The 27,754-nt window shown below is 40.5% G+C and overlaps 2 protein-coding genes across 3 annotated transcripts in view; both read left to right on the plus strand.

The window, feature by feature from the left end:
• The window catches only part of ide (insulin-degrading enzyme), a gene marked incomplete in the record, with an annotated part of 53,125 nt that extends 45,483 nt beyond the window's left edge, over positions 1-7,642 (plus strand). Inside the window, 4 exon segments of the mRNA XM_024270481.2 lie at positions 676-737; positions 5,747-5,819; positions 5,887-5,954; positions 6,042-7,642. Of these exon segments, the coding sequence (XP_024126249.1) occupies positions 676-737; positions 5,747-5,819; positions 5,887-5,954; positions 6,042-6,137 (299 nt within the window).
• A 308-nt stretch (positions 7,643-7,950) lies between these two features.
• The window catches only part of LOC112145324 (insulin-degrading enzyme), a 43,179-nt gene continuing 23,375 nt past the window's right edge, over positions 7,951-27,754 (plus strand). Inside the window, exons 1-14 of one of the 2 annotated variants that reach the window (XM_036211814.1) lie at positions 7,951-9,558; positions 10,704-10,884; positions 15,745-15,952; positions 16,559-16,728; positions 18,896-19,018; positions 19,207-19,319; positions 19,435-19,597; positions 19,720-19,812; positions 19,933-20,024; positions 23,487-23,567; positions 23,949-24,052; positions 24,630-24,732; positions 24,810-24,932; positions 26,319-26,401. In XM_036211814.1, coding sequence (XP_036067707.1) covers positions 9,415-9,558; positions 10,704-10,884; positions 15,745-15,952; positions 16,559-16,728; positions 18,896-19,018; positions 19,207-19,319; positions 19,435-19,597; positions 19,720-19,812; positions 19,933-20,024; positions 23,487-23,567; positions 23,949-24,052; positions 24,630-24,732; positions 24,810-24,932; positions 26,319-26,401 — 1,781 coding nt within the window. In that variant the 5' untranslated portion in view covers positions 7,951-9,414. Of the gene's footprint in view, positions 9,559-10,382; positions 10,885-15,744; positions 15,953-16,558; positions 16,729-18,895; positions 19,019-19,206; positions 19,320-19,434; positions 19,598-19,719; positions 19,813-19,932; positions 20,025-23,486; positions 23,568-23,948; positions 24,053-24,629; positions 24,733-24,809; positions 24,933-26,318; positions 26,402-27,754 lie in introns of those variants that run through there. The other variant, XM_036211815.1, reaches the window with a different exon arrangement.

The following is a 27,754-nucleotide window of genomic DNA, read 5'->3' on the forward strand; positions in this document are numbered from 1 at the left end:
TTTAATATTGTATTTATTTGTCAGTTTTCAAATTATACTTGATTTTTTGGACAATTGTTTTTGAGTAATTAGAAAGCATAAACTTACGTTTTTTTAACAGATGTTTGATGCATTTTACAGCTTTATGGTATTTTAAGATTTTCATGGAATACACATTAACTAATATTTTTGTGCAAAGTTGAAATTTCTACCAAAAACAATATTTTTGGGTTGTCACAAACTCTTTTAGAAAAATTTCAATTTTTAAGTGACTCTAATAAAAAAAACATGAACGGATCAATATTCTTATTGGTGTCATCATTTTAATATAGCAGCTGGATGGCTCAGTGAGCTAAGTATTGGGTTTGCACGCAGGGGTTTGATTCCCAGGTTGTCCACTGATCCCCACCCAGATTGGGTCCTTAGGCAAGACCCTTGACGCTGCTGCCTAACTGGGTACAGGGTTGTGTCAGGAAGGGCATCCGGCGTAAAAACTCTGCCAAATCACTGATGTGAAATAGTGGGTGCTGTTACGCTGTGGAGACCCCGAAAGGGATAAGTCGAAAGGTGAAGAAGTATCATCATTTTAATCATCTATTTATGGATCTTATGTTTACGTTAGATTTTTATTTAAGTTTAAGTTATTTATTTTTAAGTTGATGACTGAGGCTCTCTTTCTTGACTGTTATGTTACAGATAACATTGAAGTGGCTCATCTGAAGACTTTGACAAAGGAAGCTATCATTAACTTCTACAGAGTAAGTTCTGCTCCCTCAGTCTAACATGCTGGCTTTGGTCTCTTTCTCTTCTCTGAATGCTTAAAGCCAATGTTGGGAATATCCGTTATTCCCTGACTATCACACATGTTTATATCATTTACATTTTTTTTATTCACATTATTTTTTCCCCATTTCACTTTTTTGCTGCTGACATTATCCATCTATCTCTTGAAGTTATATTAATCGTATTGACCACAAGGGTAGTATAATGGAATTTTACTCTAGAAAATAAACAGTACTCAGTTTTTTCTACTGGATTAGCATGTAATGTTTATTTTTATAGACTGCACTGCTGGTTTTTATCTTTACTGCTTTTTGTAAACATTAAAAACAAAACTTTTCTCTTTTTCATTTCCTGCTTTTTTTACTTCTGCCAGACGGCCAACAAATGACCTTAAAACACCTCCAACAGTGCTTTTTTTTTTTGCAGGAAAGAATTTGAACAATTTCAAATTCTGAACAATATCCATTTTTTAAAAACACTCTAGTTATTTTTAGTCCAGTCTTGTAAGTACTCCATTCATGTGTTTTCTGAACCTGTTGAATTCCTTTGGGGTTGCTTGAGGTAACCCCAGCTACAGCTACAGTTCTGAAGTCCAGTGGTCTCTGAGCCCCGGGCCAAGGACCAGTACCCGTCCATGGGACAGTTGGTATTGGGCCACAAAGGAGAAAAAAAAACATTACTTACATTTTTTCCTTTTCATTCATAAACTGACTCTGAAGGAAGTTTTATTTTGGAAAACTATTGGATTCTCTCAATCACATACGACTCATTCTTGGCTTAAGTCATTTTTTCAGATCCTGCTTTGCTACAGTGTGGACGTACGCTGCTTTCTCCCCCTTCTGATTTTAATTTTCGCTGATTAGTTCCCTTTTTTCTTTTTTAATCCCACCAGCAATAACTTCTGAATACTTTTAAACCATCGGGTAAGATTTATTTTTTTTCTTTTTTACTCTACACAAAGGGATTTTTTCCTGCATTCCTCTTAAAACATTTTATCTTGAGCACTACGTGTACTTGGCCTTCACACAGCTGAAGCCTGATATACGGAGCAGCAGCTAACACAAGGCTAACTAGCAGCAAGATGCCTTCCCTTTCCACAAAGGATTACCAAGACCTTCTGGAAAAGATCACAGCGCTGGAAACTAAGGTTCGCCACATAGAAGTGAACGTGGAGGTAAATGGACTTTATGGAAACAACACAACTTTGCCACTACCTCATCTCAGCAGAGAGGAGAGAGCTAACACGCAGCTAAATGGCACATATTCTACGGAGAGAAAGACAACATCTGTGGACAATAACAAACAATCGAAAGATAATCCTCCCTGGAACCATCTTGGAGCAAAGCCAAAGAATAAGTCCAACAGCTGGAGAATTGGAGGACATGGAAGGACCGACCCCCCACAGAGAACTGAAGCCTCTGAGGCTGACTGGCCTTCTCTTCCTACGAGACAGAGGACCTCTTGCTTTCCTATGCTTTCCAAACGATATGGTCAGTGACATGCAGGAGTGAATACTGCAAACTGTGGCAAAGTATCCAACAACAGTACAAAACATTGTACTACACACAGGGTCCAATGATTTGTCCAAGCAAAATCTGAAGTTTTAAAGCAAGACTTCACTGGACTGATACGAACTGTGAGCTCCATGAATGCAGCTGTCTTTATCAGCTGTCCCATTCCAGCTGTTAGAGGAGGAGAAGAGCGATTCAGCAGGCTGTTGGCACTGAACAGGTGGCTTTCTATGACGTGTGGTGAAACAGGAATTCATTTCATCAACAACTTTCACATTTTCTGGGAACGCAAACATCTTTTTAAAGAAAATGGAGTCAGTTTAAATAAATCAGGAGTTAAACTGTTCTCCTCCAATATCTTCTACTCCCTGCGTCATGCCAAGACTGAGATAAATTTATCTCAGTGTCAAGGCCAGACACAGACTGGATCCACACGAGGAACGGAGCTGCCCCCACTGGAGGAAAACATCAGAAACGGGAAACCTGCCTCCGAGCACCGGAAGAGGAAAAACAACGAGGACGATGGACCCTCCCAAACAAACCCACAAAGTCCCAACGGTTCCCCCTCCACCTCTTCACCCTCTTCACCCTACCTGAAATTCACCGAACAGATGATGGAGCGAGTCGGGATTGGGCTTCAATCTACCCCTCTGGCCAATCCATTTTTGTCCCCCATAACTCTGTCACCAGAACACCAAAACCAAAAAAATTTAATTAATGATTTTATTACTGAGAACAAAGTGGATTTTACGATTTTAGTTGAAACCTGGTTAGATAAAAACTGTGTAGCTGTCTTCACAGAGTCAACACCTCTGCACTATACTGTTATCAGTGAGGAAAGAACAAGCAGAAGGGGGTGGGGGTGGGGGTTGCAGTTTTGTTCAATGAAATGTTTCAGTGTAAAAAGTTATCTTTTGGAAACTTTCCATGTTTTGAATATGTAGCCCTACAGCTGAAGGCCTCACTCAAAACCATATTTATAAATATCTACTGCCCCCCTGGATAGGGTCCAGAATTTAACCTTGAGTTTAGTGAACTGCTGTCTATAATTTGTCTTGATTATGACTGTATAATCATGGCTGGAGATTTTAACATCCATTATGGAAATCTTGAGAACAAAGGGACTAAGGACCTGATAAGCACTCTGGACAATTTTAGGTTGACTCAACATGTGACAGAGCCCACACACAACAGAGGGAATATTCTTGATTTATTGATTTCCAAAGGTCTGAGCATCTCTAAGGTTACTGTATGTGATTAAGGTCTGTCTGATCACTGCTGTGTTTTCTGTGAGAGCACAATTCCAGTACACACAAATGTTTTGAGGGAGGAGATCACAAAACGGTATATAACTGAAAATACTAGTGAGATGTTCAATCAGATTTTCTCTCTGACTCCTCCCCTCTCAGGGGATTCAGTCAATGAACTTGTTAATAGCTTTAATTCCAACATGTCAAATATCATGGATAGTATTGCTCCTAGTAAGGTGAAGGTGATCTCTGGTAGGAAAAAATCTCCATGGAGAAACTCCATTGTGGTAAAGAACGGAAAACGAGAATGTCGGAAATCTGAACGCAGGTGGCGGAAATCTAAACTACAGGTAGATTATGACATCTATAAAGAGAAACTTCACTTATATAATTTACAACTGAGCAATGCAAGGAAGTCCTATTTTTCTGACATTATTACCAAAAACTCCCATAATGCTCGGGCCTTATTTAATATAGTCGACAGGTTGACAAAACCCCCTGTGTCAGTGGCACCAGAACTTTACTCCACCAAAGCCTGTAATGACTTTGCCAAATTCTTCAGGGACAAAATCAAAAACATTAGACAAACAATTGTTTCACCAACTACAAGTTCAGGATATGAACCCTATCCACTAGAAACCAGTATAAACCCAATGGCTCAGTTTCAACCCATAAACAGTAAAGAACTGCAGGACATTCTATGTCAACTGAACTCCTCCTCCTGCTGTCTGGATATTCTACCCACAAGCTTTTTCAAAAAAGTTTCAAAGATCCTGGAACCAGCCCTGCTCCAGATTGTCAACTTGTCATTAACATCTGGTGTTTTCCCAGAACCACTGAAAACAGCTGTAATCAAACCTCTCCTAAAAAAGGACAGTCTAGACAAAACTCAAATGAACAACTACAGACCGATATCAAACCTGCCATTTTTAAGTAAGATCATTGAAAAAGCTGTTTTCCATCAGTTAAATGAATTCCTAATAAATAACAACTGCTATGATGTCTTCCAGTCCGGCTTCAGACAGAACCACAGCACTGAAACGGCTCTGACCAAAGTGACTAATGACATACGATTGAATACAGACAGTGGAAATATGTCAGTGCTAGTTTTACTGGATCTCAGTGCTGCGTTTGATACAGTCGACCACGCAATACTACTCAGACGACTGGAAAACTGGGTGGGTCTCACTGGGCCAGTACTAAACTGGTTCAAAACGTACTTAGAAAACAGGAAATATTTTGTGTCAATTGGTAACTTCACTTCTGAGCCAATAGAAATTACATGTGGAGTGCCCCAAGGCTCCATCCTGGGACCACTTCTATTTAACATCTACATGCTCCCACTGGCCCAGGTTATAAAGAACAACAACATTAGTTACCATAGCTATGCAGATGACACACAGATATATATTAGACTGACACCAGGAGACCGAGGCCCTGTACAGGCTCTTGGTAAATGTATTGAGGACATTAATGACTGGATGTGTCACAACTTACTTCAGTAACCTTCCGCTCTCTTTGGGGTCCAGATGACTCCAACCACGTATTGATATGTGATTCTTTCCATGACAAATGTGGACAAAGGGGACAGGATTTTATCTCTGCCATGGACATTAGTGAAATTTAAAAGTCAAAGATAAAAAAAGATCAGCGCACTGTCTGGTGGGGTCCAGATGACCCCACTTTTAATGTAAACAAGCTAAGGAGAGTGGGATCATACTAAAAATGTAGAATAATCAGCAACCGCATTTTTAATGTTACGAGGATGCTGTTAATGAAGTTGTTGTATTGGTGGATTTTGGGTTATATATACAAAATACAAGTTTTAGTGACCCTATTTATTTATTTATTTTTTCCATTGCACCTTAAAAGTTATACAAATGTTGACGTTGACGTCTGATTTTTCAGCTTCCACATTGATAGTTATGGTTTAAGGGCAAATCCAAATCACACTTTAACAGGAAATCTATAGGAAATCTAGAGTACAAATACATATTTTACAGAGGATGAAGATAAACTTTACCCTCAAAGATGAGTCTAAAGTGGAAGCCAAATCTAAAAATGAAATAAAAACAGACTTTAGCCTCGTACAGAAACAGTCTGTGGGCTGAAGAAAAATGGGGAGCACCGGTCCAGTCCGTCACAGGGCTCTTCTAAATACTAAAACCCATTGAATCGTATGTAAGGGAGAACAGTGTTTGTAATGTGTGCCTGTGTCCATAGGAGCGTCTGACGGTGCAGGCTTTGAAGAGACACAAGGTTTCTGTGCACGTCCTCTCCAGAGAGATGGACTCCTGTAAGTATCTGTGGATGCTTGGTTTATGTAGAAGCTGGTTCAGCCTTCATGAGCGCATGTGTTCCAGGTCCAATAGTGGGGGAGTTTCCTTCCCAGAATGACTTCAACCTGGCTCCGGCCCCCTCCCTCCCACAGGTAACTCGTGCAGCCTAGCTCAAGCTCAGCCACTCCCATGACCCCCGTTTGCTCGATTGTAGACCTTCGTTGTGGTTTTGTTTGCAGCCCACGCAGATTCAGGATATGACGGAGTTCAAGAGGAGCCTGCCGCTCTTCCCTCTGGCCAAACCTCAGATCAACTTCATGGCTGCCAAACTGTGAGCCAGCACATGAAGATGGCGGCCTGAAGTCACAGGAGGTTCAAAGCTGTAATCCCCATCTGGTCTTTCATCAGGAAGAAGTTGATGTGACTGAGCCTGCATGAGTGTGTGTAGATGTGAATGCATGAGGAGCAGGCTGCAGCCTCTAGACCAGATGTTGGAGCATATTAGAATCCGTGAACTAGCCGTGGATGTTTCAATAACTGTGGTTTTCTCACGTTTAGAGGAAACCACCATGCTTCACAGGAAATAGAAAGGAGCTTTCCCCAGCAGAGAGGATTCTGTTTGAGAATGTGTTATTGATTAGTGATAGTTAAGAAGAGTTTATCATCTTTTATTTGTTTGACTTGAAAGTGTACTGAAAATGTTCTAATAGAAGATACGCTCAGTCAGACAGGATATTTTACTCGGATGTCTGCATTTTCAAACCCTTATCTCTATAGTTTTACTCCCAGCTTGTTTTTAAACAACTGAAGAGCGGTTTCCCTTTTTAAACGAGTCCACAGATCCATCCTCCTTAGATGTTTCAAGTTTGAGTGCATTTGCAGTGATGTGAGACTGAAACACCTCAGGTAACTCGATGCTGTATTTTTAACATTCATCTATTAGTAATAAAAGGATCAGTATTAGTTTCTAACTCTGTCATGATTTTGGCCGTACGTTTGAGTTCCTAGAAGATCATGTTTGTGCCTTTCTAGGACCTCCCACATTAGTGAATGTGCACAGGCACCAGAAACCGAATGACACGCTCGCCTTTCTTTGTGATGTCACACATTTCATGTTGCTGTCAAATGTGGCTAAAAGAAAGTTAAGCAAAGTCTTTATGCACTCCTCATGAAGCAATAAACATCAAATTCTGAGCAGAGAAGAACGGATCTAAGGCAGCTGATCAGAGAACAGTTCCTGTGGATCCTCACGGTGGTTTGTGTGAGCATGGCGTGCTCTCTCAGGTTCTTCTCTGCTCTTTCAGTGAGGAAAACACCAAGCTGCTGCTGTATAGCTTCATCATCCTATTCATAGAGACCTTCTCTGTCCGTCTCTGACCTTCTGTATTGATCACCATGAGATGCAGCTTTGAAAGAATAAAGCGGTGGAAGAGATTCTTCACCTTCAGCTGTTTCTACCTAATAAAACATATTTCTGATTTGTGCTTTGTTGAAAAGCACCGTTGTGTTTAAGGTTAAAAATCCAAAGGCAAACAGCAGCAGCAAAGTCCCTGGAGCTGAACAGGACCTGAGCACAGGATGGAACCGTTTTCTTCTGTTAGAGGAGCCTAGAAACCTGACATATCAGGCTTGTGTAGAGCCATGAACTCTTGACCCTGGAGTATGCAGTCAAAGTTCTACTTTTACCAAAATTCAAACTGTTAATTCATCTTTTTTTTTTATTTCTGAATGTCCTCAGCAACTCCTGCCCACACTGGTAGGTTGGTCAATGTGTTAAGAGCGTGCACCAATGTTTTCCTTTTGTGTGTGTTTCTAATTAAACAACACAATGGAAACACCAGAATTGCTGCAACGTTTTATTTTGATTCCATTTCCTCCATTCTATTCTAAGAAAACCCTCTGTAGTGCCTGTCTTCAAAAGTCCTGTAGATTTAGGACAAAGTTATAAATGTAATGACATTACTTCATACACCGTATACTGTTTCTTCATTAAAAATGAGCTTGCAGTACTCACAATAAGTTGGGGATATTTTTGTTTACTTGAGTGCTTTTAATATTTTGTCTGAATTTAAATGGAATGCATACAATTTCACTTTGATAGTTCTAATGAATGACTAGAAAAACAATTTTCACTAGTTTGATATTTATTACCCCAAATATTAACACGACAATAAAAATCGCCCCAAGTAATAAACATTGACCATGTCATTAGCGACTGTTTCCATCATTTGCAACAATGACAGAAAACATGCATATTTATTCTTATAAACTTAAACAAATCAAGTTCAAATATTTCATACTCAAACTTAAAGTATGTCATACCTGAACTTGAACCCAGTTCATTGTTGATCCAAAAACACATTTTTTTAAGATGCGTCATCTAAGTTGTTCTGTACAGCTTCATTCCAGCCAGAGTCTGCTGCCGGTTCAGTCAGTTCACACTGAAACTTGAAGAACTGGAAATCACGAGGATTCAAATTCCAGTTTTACTGTTTGATCCTGAAACAACTTGTTGGACAAGCATCATATGGCCAGAATCATTGAGAGAAAAAGGCTTAAAACCCCCCAAAACAATTGATCATTTCCTTTGACAAGAGTGTCTAAGTTTTACCAAAAATAAAACAAAGTTGAACTAGAAATTTTGCATTACCTGCGATAATGCTTGTGTGAATTCTGTAAGCTGAACGTGGCTGCTGAAGATGTTTGTTCAAATAGCTGAAGATGCTGATATTGATAGCTGAAAATGCTAAAGCAGATTGCTGAAATCACTGAAGCAAATAGTTTGAAAAGCTGATTGCTTAAATCGCTGAAACTAATAGTTGAGAAGTCTGAAGGTGACGGCAAGCTAAAAATTTAACCTAATTGCCAAATTAGCTTTAAAAGCTGGTAAAGTGTCTAATGTAGCCTAAACAGCTAGGATAAAGCTAAAATATTAGTTAAACTCTGAAATAGCCCAAAAAAACTGAAATAGAGCCTAAATTACCTTAAACTGCTACCATGTAGCTGAAATATTAGCTAAACTTCACAATAGCCTAAAAACTTTTTATTTTTTATTTTTTATTTTTTTGCTAAGTGCCAAAATAGTCCAAAAAAGCTTAATTATGCCAATATGACAACTAAATGACAGAAAATGAAAAAAAAAAAAAAAAAAAACAGAAAGTTCAAAAACAAGCAGTAGAGCTCTGATATTAGCAGCTAATATTTTGGATGAATCCCAAATTAGTTTAAAATAACCTATTTATTCTACTAATCTGTCCAAATGTTTGTTGACTATTGAGTTTCCTGTCTGATGGAGTCCAAACCTACCTGTGCGGGTTTGATCCATTCTTCAGTCCAGTACAGGCTGACTAATCAATACCAGATCCAAGTCATGGAACAACTTTTGTCAATGGAAGCAGCAACTAAAAGATTTTTATTTTTCAAAATGTAGTTTATCTCTTATTTCCATGTACTTCTCTTATTTATTTATTTTAAGCCCTATCTGTCTGCCTGTTTATTTTTCTCAAAACAAGGAGTAAAATGTACAGAAAATGAATCATGAAATACTTCATAGCCACCAAACATGTAAATAACTAGAGTTGTGTACGCGCTGGACGGCGCGTCTTTGTGTCGATGATTCTGTGTTCGGCTGCTTCTGGCTGCTGGAGGGAAGTGACAGGTTGTGTGTGTGTGTCACGTGATTTGCATCTACAGGTGTTTGACGGTCCAGCCGCAAGAGCCACTTTACTGCTCAGGTTAGAGGAAGCCGGCTTCTTGGTAAGTTCTACTACCTCCATAACCATTCAGTTATTTCATTTATGAAATGTAAAGCTTTTAAAAAACGATGTGAATTAGGACAGTCATGTTACGTTTGGGATTCTTTCAGGTGAGGTGACAACTTATTGAAACTAATCCATCTTTTTTTTTTAATCACTGAGGAAATTCGCTAATAACGTGAAAATTAAACTTGGAGGTAATACGTTTTGTTTATTTCTTTGTAAAAGTCCATATTCTATTTACAATATTAAAAAATAAGAATACATTTTTAGGACAGTGGACCATATTCATAAAAAAGCAAAAATAAAATACTTTAATGAATAGACAATGATAGTGTTTTCTTTGAAGTTGTCGTCTGCTCTGCCTCGGTCCTTTCAGCTGGATTGATGCTAAAAGTTTGATATTCCAACACTTGTATTTTGTTCTGCTCTCTGATAGCAGTTGTTCAGGACTGCTTTGGAACTTTGACATAAATTTCGTATTCATCTTTGTATACATCACGTATGTCGAAGTCAAGGCCCGGGGGCCGAATCTGGCCCTCTTGGTAATTCTGTCCGGTCCTACAGATCACTTTATTTTATTGTTATTATGGCGCGATGTTATCTTGCTCTAACTTTTATAATTTTGACAAAATACATTTTTATGGAGAGTAAAATATTGAAAGTTATTTAAGGTTTGAGTTGACTTATTCTGAAATAATATTCCTGCCTTTTTATTATTCATAATTATTTATTCATTGATATTATTTCATTTTAATAATGAATTTAAGTTTTTTTAAATTTTAAAAATGTATTTTGAATGTGTTTTAATAATGTTTATCCTGTTCGGCCTGCTACCCAAGGTGTGTTTTGGATCTTGGCCCCTTGTGTGATTGAGCTTGACAGTCCTGGTATACACCAAGAGAGATCAGAGCCTGGATCCTGGATCAGTTTCTCTTCTTTCACCTTTTAAGGCCCTTTTGCTAAATAATAAAGATCATTTTAGAATCATGACCAAATGGGATTTTAAGCAGAGCTTCTCCTTTTTTGTATTTCACCCTGGTTAACTGTAGGACAGTGAACAAAGTTGATTTCTTTTCTGTGTGTAAGCTGTGAAGACTCCTCATAGATGATCCCAGAGTTGTGTGTCTTCCTCCGAACAAGCAGGACTCCTCCTCAGCCCTCGTGATGATCGATGCTGGAGTGAAGAAGGTGGTCACCAACGTTGTTTGTTCCTCTGAGGACAAACGGACGTACAGAGGCCTGGAGTTATCCAATGGTTTGAAGGTCTTAATGATCAGTGACCCGCTGACTGAAAAAGCTTCTGCTGCTCTGGATGTCCACATAGGTAAAGGCTTCTTATGGCTTTCCAACAAATATTATTTTATCAAAGTGATTGTAACATCATAAGAGCACTTTTTGGTTGCTCTTCGTGACATAAAGTTTCCCTTTTCTCATCTTATTAACTATAAAAGCGTTCCCAGTGATCTTTTAATTATGATGATGCTGTTTTTTTAGCCGAAATCAAAAAACTGTTTTTAGGACATAGTTTCTGCAGAGTGGCAGTAGCTGATGAGAACTACAGTTTAGATCCAGATTCCAGCTCAGACGACAAAAATAAAGACGTTCTTGGATCTATTTGTCTACAAGTGGATGCATCAGGATTAGGGATGTGATGATTCATTCATTAAAACTGTGATTTGATTCACAGTTTTAAAGTCACGATTTCAGTTTTATTCCATTGTTTTAAAGGGTATTTTAAGGCCAAGTTTGCTCCTTACATCACACTGTCTGTTTTCCTACAGAAAGGATTCAATACAAATAAACAATCGAACATAATACTGAAACGATCACAAATCCTTTCACACTCGGTTCATGTTGTGCTCCGTGTGTGATGGACCGCTCCACACCCGCGCCCACTCAGCACAGGCTGAGACGAAACGATTTTTGAATTTTCTGTACCGACGAACATGTTGACGAGTTTGAATTTTTTTTTTTTTTTACCAATTCTCAAAGAATCGTTACATCCTTATTCAGAATGGAGCGGTGTGCTCCGCCCCTTTTGTTAGCTCCTGATACACGCTAACCACAAAGGCAAATGTAATCTTAATTTTCATTATAAATGTCCTCCATCATCAGAAAAATGCTAGAAGAACATGTTAAAAACGCCAAACAAGCTCCATAAGTTAGACATTGTGTTTGTGATGTAGATCTAAATAAAAGCTTCACAGAATACAGATGCTGTCTCTCTATTTACATTTAGCTGTTTAGCAGATGCTTCTTCTCAAGGCATCTTTCAAGTTTCCTGATTTTAAGTTCGAGTTGGTGTGAAGACACAATGACTTAGGAGTTGTACCTTAACTGGAGGGCAGAACCGCTTTGCTAGTCATTTTGTTTTAAATGGAAATGTCATAACCCAAAACGTATTGCTTTGTTTAACTAGCTTCAGCCTTGTACAATAACTGATAGGGCTCATAATTCAAAGCTATATTAAGGTTAAAAATGTGTTTAAGTTTTAAAAATGCATTTATATAAATTAGGACAGTGCATATTCATCAATGTTTTGCCATAGCAAAAAAATATATACGGCAGAAAAATAATTCTAAAGGACATCTGTTGTCCTAAGGCAGGTAAAAGAGGAAAACAAGTAAATATTGAACACATTGAGATTTGACAATAACAGACAAAAATGAAAACATACAGCTTAAACAGAAAACATCAGCACAAAGTAGACATGAGCAGAGAGAGAAGAGAAAACACCACTCCACAGGTCAATGGACCTGAGGAATCATTTCAAGTCTTGAGTACAAGTCTGGTCACTGGTTCAGATCAACATCGCATGGTTTTCACAGTTTCTGATGTGAACTGGTGATGTATTCCAGAGTGTTCGGCTTCTGTCAGACACCCCCATTTCACTGAGTTTTTAACACAGTGCTTTCCAATAATTAATTATTTGGGTGGAAAAACAAGTTTGTAGCTTGTTTGTTTTTTCGTGTTTTTAAATTTCTTTGTGATTACCCACTTTTGAGACACGTTAAAAAAAAGTGTTTTAGCCCTAAATTGGGGTATTTCTGTCTACCTTTTCCCTTCTTTCTGCACATCATTGCTGATGTTTTAGCCCGGCAAACCTCTTGCTAAAGCAGTGATCTGTGAAGACCCACTACAATGAAAATTTAATTTTTTTTTTTTACATGTCCTTGTAGCTTTTTTTTCTAATGATTGAGGTTATATGTAAAGAAAATTAAGTTTAAATTACATTTCTTAGTGTTTCTTTATTTAAATTGTGAATCAGGAGCAGATGAAACATGCCACTGAAAAAGCTTGCAGATGTAGAACCGATTGCAGCAGACCAATGTCTTCCCGCTCCATTCTGACTCATCCATTTACAGACAAATAGATCCATGATCGTCTTTCTTTTCCTCGTCTGAGCTCGAATCTGGATCTCACTGTACGGCTGGATAGCTCTATTTTATTTTTTATTAACCTTTATTTAACCAGGAAGTCCCATTGAGATTAAGGAATCTCTTTTACAAGGGAGTCCTGGCCAAGAGGCGACAAAAAAAAAAAGTAAATTTCAGTTAAAAATAAAAACATTTCATTTAAAACAGTGGCAGATAAACGAATCTTTCTCTTGTGCTCTCAACTTGGATTTAAAATCATTTAACCGGAGAAGTTCTGTAAGTTTCCAGTCCTTTTGTAGCATGTTCCATGTGGTGGGGGCAGCAAATGCAAAGCCCCTTCTTCCAAAGTCAGTGCAAGCAAATGGAACTGTCAGCAATAAGCAGTCATTGGAACGCAGTCCATATGAGTCTATTGTTCTCAGGGTGATTAAAGTACAAATGTAAGAGGGTAGGAATCCAAGCATGGCCTTGTAGATAAAAGTGCACCAATGGGTCAGCCTCCTGGTGGATAAAGAAGGCCATCCTACCCACGAATACAGTTCACAGTGGCGAGTCGATGTCTTGCAGTTGGTAATAAACCTCAGGGCAGCATGCTACACAGAATCAAGCCTACACAAACACTGTGATGTGGCATTCATATACAGAAGATCTCCATAGTCTACAACAGAGAGATAGGTTGCATTGACAAGCTGTTTTTTAACGCCAAAGGAGAAACAATATTTATTTCTGAATAGGAAGCCTAGTTTCAGTTTTAGTTTCCTTACAAGATTCTTAATATGGAGCTTGAAAGTCAGTGTGTCATCAATGAGGATTCCAAGATATTTGTACGGATGGACCACCTCAATTTTATTTCCCTGCAGAGTGGATACTGTGGGGAAAACCAGAGTTCTCTTCCTAGAATTGGAAAACAACATTATTTTGGTTTTATCAGCATTAAGAACCAATTTGAGCTGCATCAGTGTGTGCTGTAACTTATCAAAATGCTTTCTGCAGTGATTCGATGGCAGCTGTGGGGGAGGAGCCAAAGCAATAAATAATTGTGTCATCAGCGTAAAGATGTATATTAGCATCAGACACGTTTTGTCCTAAATCATTGATATCCATAATAAATAGGAGTGGTCCTAGTATAGAACCCTGTGGCACCCCCTTGTAGACATTAACAAATTCAGAGCACAGACCATCATATTTGACACATTGGGTTCTGTTGCTCAGGTAGTTTTTGAACCAGGATAGTGCATGTTCTGACAGACCAAAACTAATGAGCTTTTGTTCTAGCATTGCGTGGTCCACAGTGTCAAATGCCTTTGACAGATCAATAAAAAGGCCAGCACCAGACTGCTTTTTGTCTAGGGCACCAAGAATGTCATTGATCACTTTAGTAGCAGCAGTGATGGTACTGTGGTTCTTTTGAAAACCTGATTGCAAATTTGACAATAGCTTATTTGAGTAGAGATACTCTTTAAGTTGATTACCTACAAGGGATTCCAAAATTTTTGACAGAACACATAAAAGCTGACTTAAAAGCTAAAGGAATTTTTCTATTTTCAATTGACAGATTAAAAAGTCTTGTAAGAGGCTGAGCTATAAAATTAGCTGCAGCTTTCAGGAAGTACGGCTCTATGAAGTCTGGCCCAGGAGACTTTCTGTGATTCAGGGTTTTAAAGCCTTATGGACTTGGTCCACAGTAAAGAGCAGCATTCTGAAAGGTACACCAGAAAATGCTTGAGAGTGTGTGCAGTGAGGCACAGAGTCAGCTCCTATGGAGTCAAATAAAAAACCAGATGATATAAAATGCTGATTAAAACTATTCAAAATCTCAGTTCTGTCATAGACTGGTACTGAGTCTCTTAAACCACATCTAGGAAAAGTCTGAGGGCTCTTGCTGGCATTTACTGACTTGATTACTTTCCAAAATTTTTGTGGATTATTAAGGTTCTCTGTTGTGACAGATAAATAGTAGTCTGATTTAGCCTTTTTAATAAGGGAAGTGCACTTATTTCTCAATTGTCTAAACATGGACCAATCATTAGTTGAATCAGTTTTTCTGGCTTTAGCCCATGCCATATGCTGGTGAATGGCATCAGACAGTTCTGGGGAGAACCCAGGGTTTTCTCGCCCTTTCACCCTAAATTTCCTTATAGTAGCATGTTTATTGACAATACTTTCAAAATGGTCCTTGAAAAAGGTACAAGCTAATTCAACATCAGGGATCAGGCCTATTTGTTCCCAGTTAACTAATGATAAATCGTGATGGTAGGCTTGTTCATTAAGTTTCTTTAAGTTCTCCTAAAAACTCTAATATTGCTTATCATTTTTGCTGCACTGCTAATGTTAAGTTGGGGTATGAGGGGCAGTTGACTAGTAGGAGAAAATGTACCGTAAACGATGGGTGACTGGACGTGTGGGTGGGCTTGTTCTGCACCAACAGTCTCAGAAATAACAACTCAGAAATACATTTCTAATGAAGTCCTGCTGCTCTGCAGAAACTAAGTCTTAAAAAAACACATTGTTAAATTTTGGCTAACAACAGCATCATCATAGTTAAAAGACCACTGGGAAGACTTGAACAATAGATCAAAGCTGATCGGATAAGGACTTTAAGGATCATTTGGTTGCATGCACTCCTGAAGAAAAACCTCAGAAACATTCTCAATTTTCCAACATGTTAGAAAGTCTGCTTACTGCTCAGCTACCAAACCCTAAAGTGTTGCTGCTCTTTCTTGCAAGTGAATTGTTGTTATATTTTTTGTTCCAGCAAATAACCACATGCAACTCATTTGATGTGTGGATTGTGCTCTTCTCCTCAGGTTCTATGTCAGACCCGGACAGCGTCCCGGGCCTGGCCCACTTCTGTGAACACATGCTGTTCCTGGGAACGGAGAAGTATCCCAAGGAGAACGAGTATCAGGAGTTCCTGAGCCAGCATGGAGGAAGTTTCAACGCCTTCACCAGCTCAGATCAGACAAACTATTACTTTGACGTATCCCATGAGCACCTGCAAGGAGCTCTTGACAGGTACTTTCCCTTCAGAAGATGTAGTTTTAGTGTACATGGAATTTTATTGATCATTTTTAGCAGTTATTTAGATGTTTAAACTGTTTCTCTGCGTAAAAATAATAGTGAAAATAAACAGATGGTCATGCTGGAAGTGTTGTTGTATCAACATGACTTAGAACTTTTCTCTGTGCCAAAGAAGACGTCAGCTTGCAGATTAAAGCCCTTTTTTTATTGTGTTGAATGCAGCAAATCAACACAACCCTCCAGACAATGATTTCTGTAGTTGAGCTGAACAGACTTCCAATGTTTGTAGAAAATCAGCTAAAATATGACCAACAAATAACTCTGGACAAAGAAAAATCAAAAGCATTAAATATTCTTCCCAGTAAGGTAAATGACTGTTTGCTTCAGTTTTATAAATCTTTTTTTTAATTCCTGCTCTAAAGTTTGCATGTGCTTTACATGTCTTCCTTTGCATGTCAGTTGAGTCGACCTCATCTCAATGCAAATGTGTTAATCTCTGCAGGAGTCTTCAATAGACTCCACACAACCAGGTTTACTGGTTGATAATGCTCACAATGTGAGAGTTAAAACACAGTTGTCCTCTGTTTGATGCGGGTGCAGGTTTGCCTCCTTCTTCCTGTGTCCTTTGTTCGATGAAGGCTGCACAGCCCGAGAGCTGAACGCTGTGGACTCTGAGCACCAGAAGAACCAGATGAACGACGACTGGAGGCTTTTTCAGCTGGAGAAGGCAACGTGCAACCAAAGGCATCCTTTTAGTAAATTTGAAACAGGTAATGAACCTCAGTGACTCCACAAGACCTTGTTCAAAACATCAACATTAAGTTTTTTAGCTGAACAAATTCTGACTGAGTGGATGCCAACATCCTGACTGGATGAAAGCTTTCCTGCTTGTCTGGGTAGACCTCTGGACTGAGCGGAGGTTACCTTTGTTTCTCCTCCAAGTCCGCGAGTCACGACGCACACGCGCTGGCGAGGGAGCGTCCGCTCACACTCACAGCGAGTCAGAAGTGTTTTTGATCAGGGGTGCGGAAGTTCACCATATTCGCGGAACTCCCCACACATTTTCGTTTCTGGGAGCATGTTCTTTTATTATTATCATTTTATCTTTCTTTAGCCATCTATCTTTTTTCTCTTCAAGCCGTGTCTGAATGGTCTTTACGTATTTGCGATGCGCGTGCACATGGGGAGGCGGGGTTTGCGCTGAACCAAATACGAAAGACAGAGGGAGCCGCAAGTGAAACGGCATGGTTGAATACTTTTGAAATGAATAAAGAGAGATGTATTCATTCCTGATCCTATCCATCCTGGTCACTCCCAAAGAGAACCTCAGCATCTTCATCTCTGCTACCTCCAGCTCTGCTTCCTGTCTTTTCTTCAGTCCCACTGTTTCTAGTCCAAACAACATGGCTGGTCTCACCACAGTCTTGTACACCTTTCCTTTCATCTGCTAACCTTCATTCCTCTCCTTTCCAGGGCAAACCTCCACCTCTCTAACTCCACCTCCACCTGTTCTCTGCTCTCACTACAAATCACAATATCATCTGCAAACATCATAGTCCATGGTGATTCCTGTCTAATTGGAAAATAAAACATTTTTGTCCAACTTAAATGTTAACTGTACTTGTATTCATCTATGCACATTAGAAGCATGAAATATAGATGCAATACATCAAAGTAGTAGCTCTTATGGTTCTCCGTAGTTTTCTACAGGCCATTTTATTAGGTTTAGTAGAAAGACTTTTGAAAATATAGTTAATGGTTTTGGTCTGCCACCCCAGGATTTAAAGTGCCCCCCCCACCAGCCATCACCATGAAACATTTCTGAAGGCGCCACTGCATCTTTGGACTATAAGAGAAACCAGAGTGCCTACTGCATATTTAACCTATGCATGGACAGGAGATTCTGAACTCGATGCACGAAGGTCATCAGGGGAATCGAACCGATGACCTGGAGCCTGACTAACCACTGCACTACAGTAACTGAAAATGTAGAAATGTGGACTCAGTCACTGCTCTGAAACATGCTGGGAGCAGATACAATTAAACGTAATGTTTTACATTACGACTAAATAAAAACAAAAAGATAAATTAGCGGGACAGGAGCGGGATACATTTTGAAGGGGAGTGGGACAGGAGTGGGAGTCAGATTACCAGGAGTGGGACCTGATTATTTTTTAAACTTTGGTGTGGGAGTGGGATGGGACGGGAGTGAAAATCCACTCCTGTGCCGTCCTCTAGTCCACACCCCTTCCACTGAAAGCAGCTTGGGAGAATCTGTCAATCAAACGTTGGAGGTGGAGCCAGCGGGCACCACATGTTTTTACTGAGGGATCTGATTGGTCAGTTTATAATTGAAAGAACTTTCATAAAAACAAAAGATAATTTTCAAGAACATGCAAAATACTAAAAAGGAATCAAAAAGAACATAGTTATACTGATAAACAGAATGACTCAATGATAGCTCTTTATTTCTTTAGAGAAGTCTGTGGGATTTTGGCTTTCTGGAGCCAGCAGGTACTTCCTGTTTGGGGGAGGGGGGGTCACTCAGTCCAGTTCTCTCATACAGACTAGTCTGCTGTTCTCAAAGGCAAGATTATGACTTCTCAACTTTTCAACAGAGAACATTTTTAGCCTCAATAGCACCTTCCATTCAGATTCAATTTTTCATCCTTTAAAAAGTTGTTTTAGGACCTTGAGAATATTCTGTTTGATCGAATGAATCACATGTGTTATGGTTCTGTAGGTTTAATCCAGCGTTTTCTATTAGCTGTATGGCTGCTGTGGTTTTGAAAACTGTTTTTGTCTGTCTCATTCTTTTTTCTTTATTTCCTTTTAAAGCATCTATATTACATTCATCAGTTTGCCAAATACAATGAGGTGGTTTGATTTGTATCTACACAAGTGGCTCTTTAACCAGATCAGTTCCTATTTTTCTAGGTAATAAATGGACACTTGAAACCAAAGCATCTAGAGAAGGTACAGAAGTCCGTCAGGAGCTGCTGAAGTTCCACTCCATGTATTACTCTGCTAACCTGATGGGACTCTGTGTGTTAGGACGAGGTAAATGTTTCAAGCTTAATCCTCACAATGCATTCACTCCACCTTTGCAGCGTTTTGGTTCATTCAGGGGTTCATTTACAGTGAAATAGTGATATTTAAGATAATGATCAAATGATGTATATCTTTATGCTTTTCTTTAGCTCCTAAACCCTACAGTAGCTTAGGAATTTCTTTCTTAATGCTTTTAGAGTCACTCGATGAGCTAACATCTACAGTGGTGAAGTTGTTTGGAAAAGTCCAGAACAAAAGTGTGCCTATCCCAGAATTCCTAGAGCACCCCTTCCAGGGAGAACAGCTGAAGGTAAGTTGCTTGGTCTTTAATCTTGAACAAACAGTGTTTAAGTCATTTTTTGTATAAAAACATTCTGTTTTCCTTTTTAAAGCATGCTTTCCTTCATGTTTCTTTTCTTTTTCAGCAAGTCTACAAAGTGGTTCCAGTCAAAGACATCAGGAAGTTACATGTGACCTTTCCTATCCCAGACCTGCAGAAGTATTACAGATCCAAGCCCGGACAGTATCTGGCTCATCTCATAGGCTATGAAGGACCTGGAAGTCTGTTTGCTGTCCTGAAATCAAAAGGTACACTTAAAATGTTTGAGAAATTTGATGGAAAGTGTCCTGGTGATCTACATTTTGTTCTCCCTGTGTGTTAAACTGTGACATATTTATAAAATAACCCTGTTGTGATGAATAATGTCAAGGCTGGCTGGACTCTCTTGTTGGAGGACCAAAGGAAGGAGCTCGAGGTTTCATGTTCTTTGTGGTTAAGATGGATTTGACCGTCGAAGGCCTCTGTGAGTCGCTCCTTTGTTTCTTTCTGCTGCTTTTTACTGGTTCAGTGTGCTCGGAGAGCAGATATTTCATCCCCATCTGTGTTTAGAAAGCATGCAGTGATTTATTATCTTCTGTTTCAGTGCACGTCAAGGACATCATCATCCACCTGTTCCAGTACATTCACAAACTGCGCCTAGAGGGACCGCAACAATGGGTGTTTGAAGAATGCAAGGTTCAATGAACATATAATCATTGTTTTTAGGGGACAACTTCACCCTGGTTTCCTGTAATTTCGGTGGTGGTGGTTGGGGGGGGGGGTAAGTTTATGATTTCTTGCTGAATTTAGGTTTGCCCACCAAGAAAGAAATTGACAGTCTGTCTTCTTAATGAATAGAATAGATTTATTTAGTCATTGTCACATGTACAACAAAATTTAAAAGTGCTCACTAATCAGTGTGCCATTCATACTTTTCCTAAGGAATAAAAAATAAAAATAGTTTAAGAATAAAAAATAAAACAGAAATACAAATAAAAAATTAGAGTACGATAGAATAAGTATATAAATAGTCATAACACAAAAACAGTAATAGAAAGCAGAAATAAAATGAGTAATAAATAAGTCATCAAAACATTAGCATACCTACAGACAAACACACAAACAGCCCTTCAACCACACACGTTATTTGATTTCATAGCAGCATTTAGGATCGTGATTGCAGTTGGATAAAAACTGTTTTTGAATCTGTTTGCCGTTGCGTTGGGTTGTCTGTAGCTTCTGCCCGATGGCAGCAGTTTAAACAGGGGTGTGTGGTGTCTTTTATGATGTTCTGGGCTCTCTTGTGGCATCGGGAGTGATGTAGTTCCTCCAGTGAGGGGAGAGGACAGCCGACGGTCTTTTGGGCGGTGGAGATGACCATCTGGAGTGTTTTCCTCTGAGCTACCGTGCAACTTGGGTACCAGATGGATATACAGTATGTTAAAATACTTTTTATTGTTGCACGATAAAACGACACCAGCAGTCTCTGTGTAATGTTGTTCTTCCTCAGAATTCTCAGGAAGGACAGTCTCTGCTGGGCCTTTTTCAGCAGCTCAGCAGTATTCACCCTCCAGGACAGATTGTCCTCAATGTGAACACCCAGGAAGCGGAAGTCAGCCACCCTCTCCACGAGGTCCCCGTTGATGAGTAGTGGTGGGATGTTTGTTTTCTTTTTCCTGTAGTCAATTATGAGTTCTTTGGTTTTTGACGTGTTGAGGTGGAGGTTGTTGGCTGAGCACCATGTGGACAGTTGCTTGACCTCGTCTCTGTAGGCATCCTCCTCTCCCACAGATATAAGTCCCACCAATGTGGTGTCATCTGCAAACTTCACAATGGAGTTGCTTTGATGTACAGGGGTGCAGTTGTGTGTGTACAGAGAGTACAGCAGGGGGCTGAGCACACAGCCCTGCGGTGATCCGGTGCTGAGGCTCAGAGCCGAGGATGTGTAGCTGCCTACTCTGACTCTCTGTCTGCGGTCAATGAGGAAGCTGGTAATCCACGTACAGATGGATGGTGACAGACCCAGGTCCTCCAGCTTGCCTACCAGTTTGTGCGGGATGATGGTGTTGAATGCGGAACTATAGTCCACGAAGAGCATTCTCACGTAGCATCCTTGGTGCTCCAGGTGTGACAGGGCAGCGTGGAGTGCTGTGGCCACCGCGTCCTCTGTGGATCTATTTTCTTTGTATGCAAATTGATGAGGGTCCAGACTTTGGGGAAGAGTTGTTGTGATGTGGTTCCGGACCAGTTTCTCAAAACACTTTATCAAAACTGGTGTAAGTGCCACTGGTCTATAATCGTTGAGGCTGGAGGTGATGGTCTTTTTTGGCAGAGGCACGATGATGGAGGACTTCAGGCAGGGGGGTCAGGATGTTCAAAGACCTCCCAGTTGGTCCTCTGGAAACAGTCCTGCAGCTGCTGGGAGGCCCCCTCTGGCCAGGTTGTGACTGTCCTTGTGATGGTAGGTGCAGCCTTCATGAGCGGGGCATATGCTGGAATCAGGAGCACGGACAGATGATCGGATTGGCCCAGGTGTGGAAGGGGTTTAGCACAGTAGCCCAGTTTGACATTGGAGTATGCTTTGTCCAATGTGTTCACTCCCCTAGTGGCACATTTAGCTGCAAAAACATGCTGATGAAGTTTGGCAAATGCTGTCTTCAAATCTGTGTGATTAAAATCCCCTGCTATGATCTGTACGGCGTCAGGGTGTCGGCTTTGCGCGTTGTTGATGCTCGCATGTAGCAGTCCAATAGCGGAGTTAGCATTAGCATTTGGTGGTATATAGACAGCAGTTAGCATGATCACGGTGAACTCCCTCGGTAGATAAATGGGTCTGCATTTCACAGTCAAATATTCAATGTCTGGTGAACAGTGTTTGTCCGTAATGACCGTGTTGGAACACGTAAATACAGAGCCCTCCTCCTCTGGTCTTACCGGAGTCCTCCGTGCGGTCAAAGCGCTGCACTGTGTAGCCAGTTAACTCGATAGCCGTGCTGGGGATGGATTGATGAAGCCAGGTCTCTGTAAGACGCACTGATCTTTTACTCCGTTGTTCGTTGTGATCTGTAGCCTCAGTTCATCCATCTTGTTAGCGGTGGTTTGAATGGCTGCCTCTGTAGCTTGGCTAGCAGACCAGCCCTGCAGCCCCGCTTTTGCTTCCTCTCTCTACGCCGCCTCAGTCTCCTCCCCGCCGGGATGATAATCCATGGAAGCCGGGTTGTCGTGCTATCTCCACCGGAATATTGTGTGAACGGTGAAACTTGCTTGTCACCAACGATTTATTGCACACTCCGATCTTGAGTAGCTCATGCTGGCAGTAGATGTTATTTGCCAGGCAGATTGTGCAACCTGAAACATTTCTCTGAAAGGAAGACAAGAGAGGGGTCAGTTCTTAAATCAGATTTTACTTGCACAAGGAGAACAGACAGAGAATGTTCAAACCAGTCTCCACCCGCTCTGAAGATCTTGGTTCAGGGTTTCCATATTTATAACCTTTCAGGGGCGGTCTTATTTTATTTACATTTGCTGCTCTCAAGGTGTGGAAGCAAAAACAGCCTATCACAACTCTATCAGCAAGAAACAAAACAAAATGCATACAAAAACATCCAAACAGAGCACCGAAAAGTGTAGCACTGAGCCTCAGCAACTGTGTGCGCCGCCATGATCCAAGCTTCTCAACTCAAATGGTAAGTTCATCTGAACAAATCACAAATAAATTGAAGAAATCCTCTTTAAAGAATTGGGGAAAAGTATTTGATCCCCCAAGTAAGAGGGTTCTGGTCCACACAGACCAGTAAGACTCTCCTAACCAACCTGTCACCTGAACTGAAGACACCCGGAAGTGGATTTATTGAATTTCTTTGATTTTCTGTCTCTGACTGTTTAAATGAACTTATCATTAGGATGACAGTCTGTCAATTTCCTATTATTAGGGAAAACCTACAGAAAAGGGATCCAGTACTTTATTTCCTCCACTGCACACATTAGTGATAATTCATCAAAAAAAAAAAGAAAACAACATTCCAACGACTGAATTTTCCATACTTTTGTAATTGTAACAGAGTGAAATGAAGATGTGAGCTCTTGTTCAGCCACAGCATTCATGGTTTCTGGCTGGACTTCACTTGTTTCATCCGTTTTCTCTCCATTTGCTGGCAGGAATTATGCAAAACAGACTTCAGGTTCAAAGACAAGGAGCACCCCCGAGACTACACTTCTAAAGTGGCCAGTTTACTGCATGTAGGTTTGCTTTTTGACAGGGAGGGGGGAAGAAGGGGGGTAACCCTTTAACACCAGACCTCCAGTGTTTATGTTCTGTGATTCACTGTAACCTTTCGAGCGTTAAGACAATAACTCCTTTAGATTTTGAAGGAGGAAAGCGTCTCATCGAGCCGCTTTCCTCCTTCAAAATCTAAAGGAATTATCCTGTTAACGGTTGATAAGTATGTTAAAGATTTTGTGTTTAAGCGGTGACGCCTCAGGTATTCAAGTGTTAAAACAGAGGGAGGACCATATGTGATGTCAGTACTGTCTGTTACCCTCAGACTCTACCTGGTGCAGCTGACGAGCTTCACTGATTCTAGTTCGACATGGATCACACATTTCTGATCTGTGTTACAGTCTTACCCTCTTAAAGAAGTTCTCTCCGGGAAGCACATTTCTGAGGAATTCAGGCCAGATCTGATTCAAATGGTCCTGGAAAAGCTGGCCCCTGAAAATGTCAGGTCAGTGAGGCTTTTAACATACAGAGAAAGAACATTGTGAGTCAATAAACACAAGGTTTCAAAATGGTGTCCTTTATAAACGGAGTAACCTGCTGTATCAACCTCATTTTACTGTCAAATTATGTCAGGAAGTATGAAAATCTGAAAACTCTAGGAGATCCAGTCCAGCTATTGGTGAAAATGAAGTGGGATTTAGGTATAGGAGAACAGAGAAGTGAATTAGTATCCTACTTATTTTGCGGAGAAAAACAATCCAAAAACTGAATGGCTCCAAAGTGGTTCAAATAGGTGGAATAGGTGCTAGAAAAGAAAAGGCCATTACTTTAAGACCCACTCTGATCTAAATTGGTGTTCTTGTGGCCTTTTTCTGATGATGGAGAGCAAAGACAATTCAGCTCAAAATCACATTTTTGGTGACGGACACGCCTCTGCACTTCTACTCAAATAATTGATAACTGCAGCAGGTTTGGTTCTTCACTGTGAGAAGTTGAGCATACATCAGTCAGAGGTAATAGACTCCAGTTCTAGACATCCTGGGTACAGATGGAGTCATTTTTATGAATGGGACTGCTTCCAGAGTGACGATGGTGTCAAAGTCATTTGAAGGTCAAACGGACAGGACAGAGGAGTGGTACGGCACGCAGTACAAGCAGGAGGCCATTCCTGAAGAAACCATCAAGGTAAAGGAGTTTTAGTTTTTGTTATCTAAATAATTCTGTTCTGCTGCTTTAACCTTTATATCTGATTTTTATTTCAGAAATGGTCAATTCCAGACTTAAATCCCAACTTCAGTTTACCCAAGAGGAACAAGTTCATCCCTACTAACTTTCAGATTTACCCTGTAGAGAACAATCCTCCTTCAGTTCCCACCTTAATCAAAGTGAGTCTTTCACTTCCTGATGAAACTCATTCTCACTGCCTGACATCAGCAAATTCAAGATCTAACATACGGCTGCTAAAACTGGACAGAGAATTTGAGGTTTAAATCCTTTCTTTCTTTCCTTCCTTCTGCCCTTCTTTTTGTTTTTCCTTTCTTTCCTTCCTTCCTTCCTTCTGTCCTTCCTTCCTTTTGTCCGTCCGTCCGTCCTTCCTTCTGTCCTTCCTTCTGTCTGTCCTTCCTTCCTTTTGTCCGTCCGTCCTTCCTTCTGTCCTTCCTTCTGTCCGTCCTTCCTTCCTTTTGTCCGTCCGTCCTTCCTTCTGTCCTTCCTTCCTTCCTTTTGTCCGTCCTTCCTTCCTACTGTTCCTCTTTCCTTCCTTCCATTGTTCCTCCCTTCTGTCCTGCCTTCCTTCATTCCTTCCGTTTGTCTGTCCTTGTTAAGAGTTCAGGAGGACAACCCAACCAGAGCGACGAACAGATTAGAATCCAAGGGTTTATTGAGAGGTAGAGGAAGATTATTTTCCGTCAGATGCACAGGAGAGCCTGAAAGTCAGATACACAAAGTTATTAGTAGTTCAGGATCCAATCTTGGGGGGGTGATGATGGTCGCTTACGTTGGAGGTCCTCAGAAGCAGCTGTGACTGATGAATACTCCAGAGGGTAATAGTGCAAGGCGGATGATGTGAGCAGATCTGCTGGGGATTCCCCAATAAGAAGCGTAGAGTGGCTTCTTTTAGTGGCGTAATGAGATGAGAGCTCTAGAAAATCCACATTCCCCAAGGAGGGAACAGAGACGGGAAACTCCAAAAAGGGACAGGCTTAATTCAGGCCAAAAATAGGATCAAAACTACTAGGAGCTCAAACTATGAATTGCTGGGACGTGAATACACTCAACGAACTGGCAGAGTGGAAGTGAGCTTGAGGACCTTAAGTAGAGTGGAAGCAGCTGAAGCAGACTGTGGAGTCAATCAGCACAGGTTTCCACCAGAGTGGAGAAACAGGAAGGGTGGGGCTGAGGGTCAACCATGACAGTCCTTTCTTTTTGTCCGCCGGTCCTTTACTCAGCAGCTTGTCAGGAGTTGGGTCGCAGAACAGCCTGGACCTCTCTCTCTACAGAATCTTCTCCCTGAACTGTAAGACGCTCCACAGACCCTCCAGTGTGTCCTGACTCTTCCTCTGGGCCTCCTCCTGGTGAGACAGGCCCAGAAAACCTCCCCAGGAAAGATGTCCAGAAACCATTCAGAAGAAATGACTGAACCACCTCACCTGGTCCCTGAGACTGTCAGATTGATTACAAACAAACAAAGGCATTTTCTGCCTCTGATGTGGGATTGCTTTGAAATGAATATGTTTTAGTGAATTTAGGAGTGATGTTTCTTTTTCTTTCAGAGCACTCCTTTAAGCAGAGTGTGGTTCAAGCAGGACAACAAATTCTGCCTTCCCAAGTTGTGCCAGAGGTTTGCTTTTTTCAGGTGAGTCAGTGATAAAGAGGAATTCTGTATTTTGAAACTGTGTACTTTAGAGTTTTACCACCTAAACTGGGTTTGGCTGCTCTGAATAAAGCTTTCACCTAACTTCAGGTTATTCTGATCCATATATTCAGTTTACTTAGTTCACTTCACTTGATTGTTTTTCACTTGTGAGTTTATAAACAGAAGAATATTAATGACATCAATTTACAGATCAAACTAAAATAGACTAATTTGAATGTGAGAAAACAGAGTAAACATGCTTTTCTTTAGATTGCATAATTTATATATAAAACTAAATTGCTTCTTTACTTTTATTTTTTTTTTACTGTAATTTGACGGTAGTTAAGTAGGGATGTAACGATTAAGTCAAGCCACGATTTGTTTAACAGATTTAAAGTCACAATTGTGATTTTTTTTTCTGTTTTTTTATTCAACTCAATGAATTAAAGGTATTTTAAGGCCAAATAGATTCTTCTTTTTGCTCCTTACATCATACTATCCGTTTTCTTACTAACAGAAATGATTCAATACAAATCAACAATTATACATAACACTGAAATGATCACAAATCCTTTCATACTCGGTTCATGTTGTGCTCCATGTGACGGACCGCTCCACACCTGCGCCCACTCAGCACAACTTCCCCTCAGTCTCTCAGCACACTGAATGTTTAACCTGGTTCAACAGTTTCACACATAGTTGCAGCAGCGCAGCACTGTGACCTATCAAGGACCCGGACTTGTGGTGTGTGGGTAGTGTCTGCTTCAAAGCACAGAAGTACCAAACATGATCAGAAAGAGAAATGAATCATTGTGGTTTGTGTCCTGTTGGATTAATGTGACACCCAGACAGACAGTAAAGGAAAACAAAAAAGCCTGGAGCAAGATTTGGAGGATTTTCTCTGCTTTAACTTTTTGCTCCGAGGTTCTCCGTATTGTAGGAGGTGGAGGAACGCTAATGAACAGTAAAAATACAATAGAAGAAGAATCTCCTCCTGCTGATACCTGTGAGAGTGCTCTGTTCCGGTGTGGATACCAGCTGCTGAGCGCATAAACCCATGTAGAACGCGCTCTTTAACCCACCTCATGCGACCAGTTTGTAAGCACCTTGAACTGGGTTGAACATTCAGCGCCCTCAGTGTGTGGCCTATTTGTGTGTAGAGCTCGCGACACGACTTAAAAACATATGTAGCTCTGTTTGCTGACTAAATATGGCAGCGTGCGCACGTTTGCATTGACTTTTCATTGAAAGCATCCGCTTGATTGTGCGGCTGATGTGTGAGCACACACACACAGGCGTGCCTACATGGAAAGCTCTCAAATCGATTTTTGAATTTTCTGTATCAATGAACAC

This window comes from Oryzias melastigma, linkage group LG5 (genome assembly GCF_002922805.2).
Source record: "Oryzias melastigma strain HK-1 linkage group LG5, ASM292280v2, whole genome shotgun sequence".
NCBI classification, from domain to species: Eukaryota; Metazoa; Chordata; class Actinopteri; order Beloniformes; family Adrianichthyidae; genus Oryzias; species Oryzias melastigma.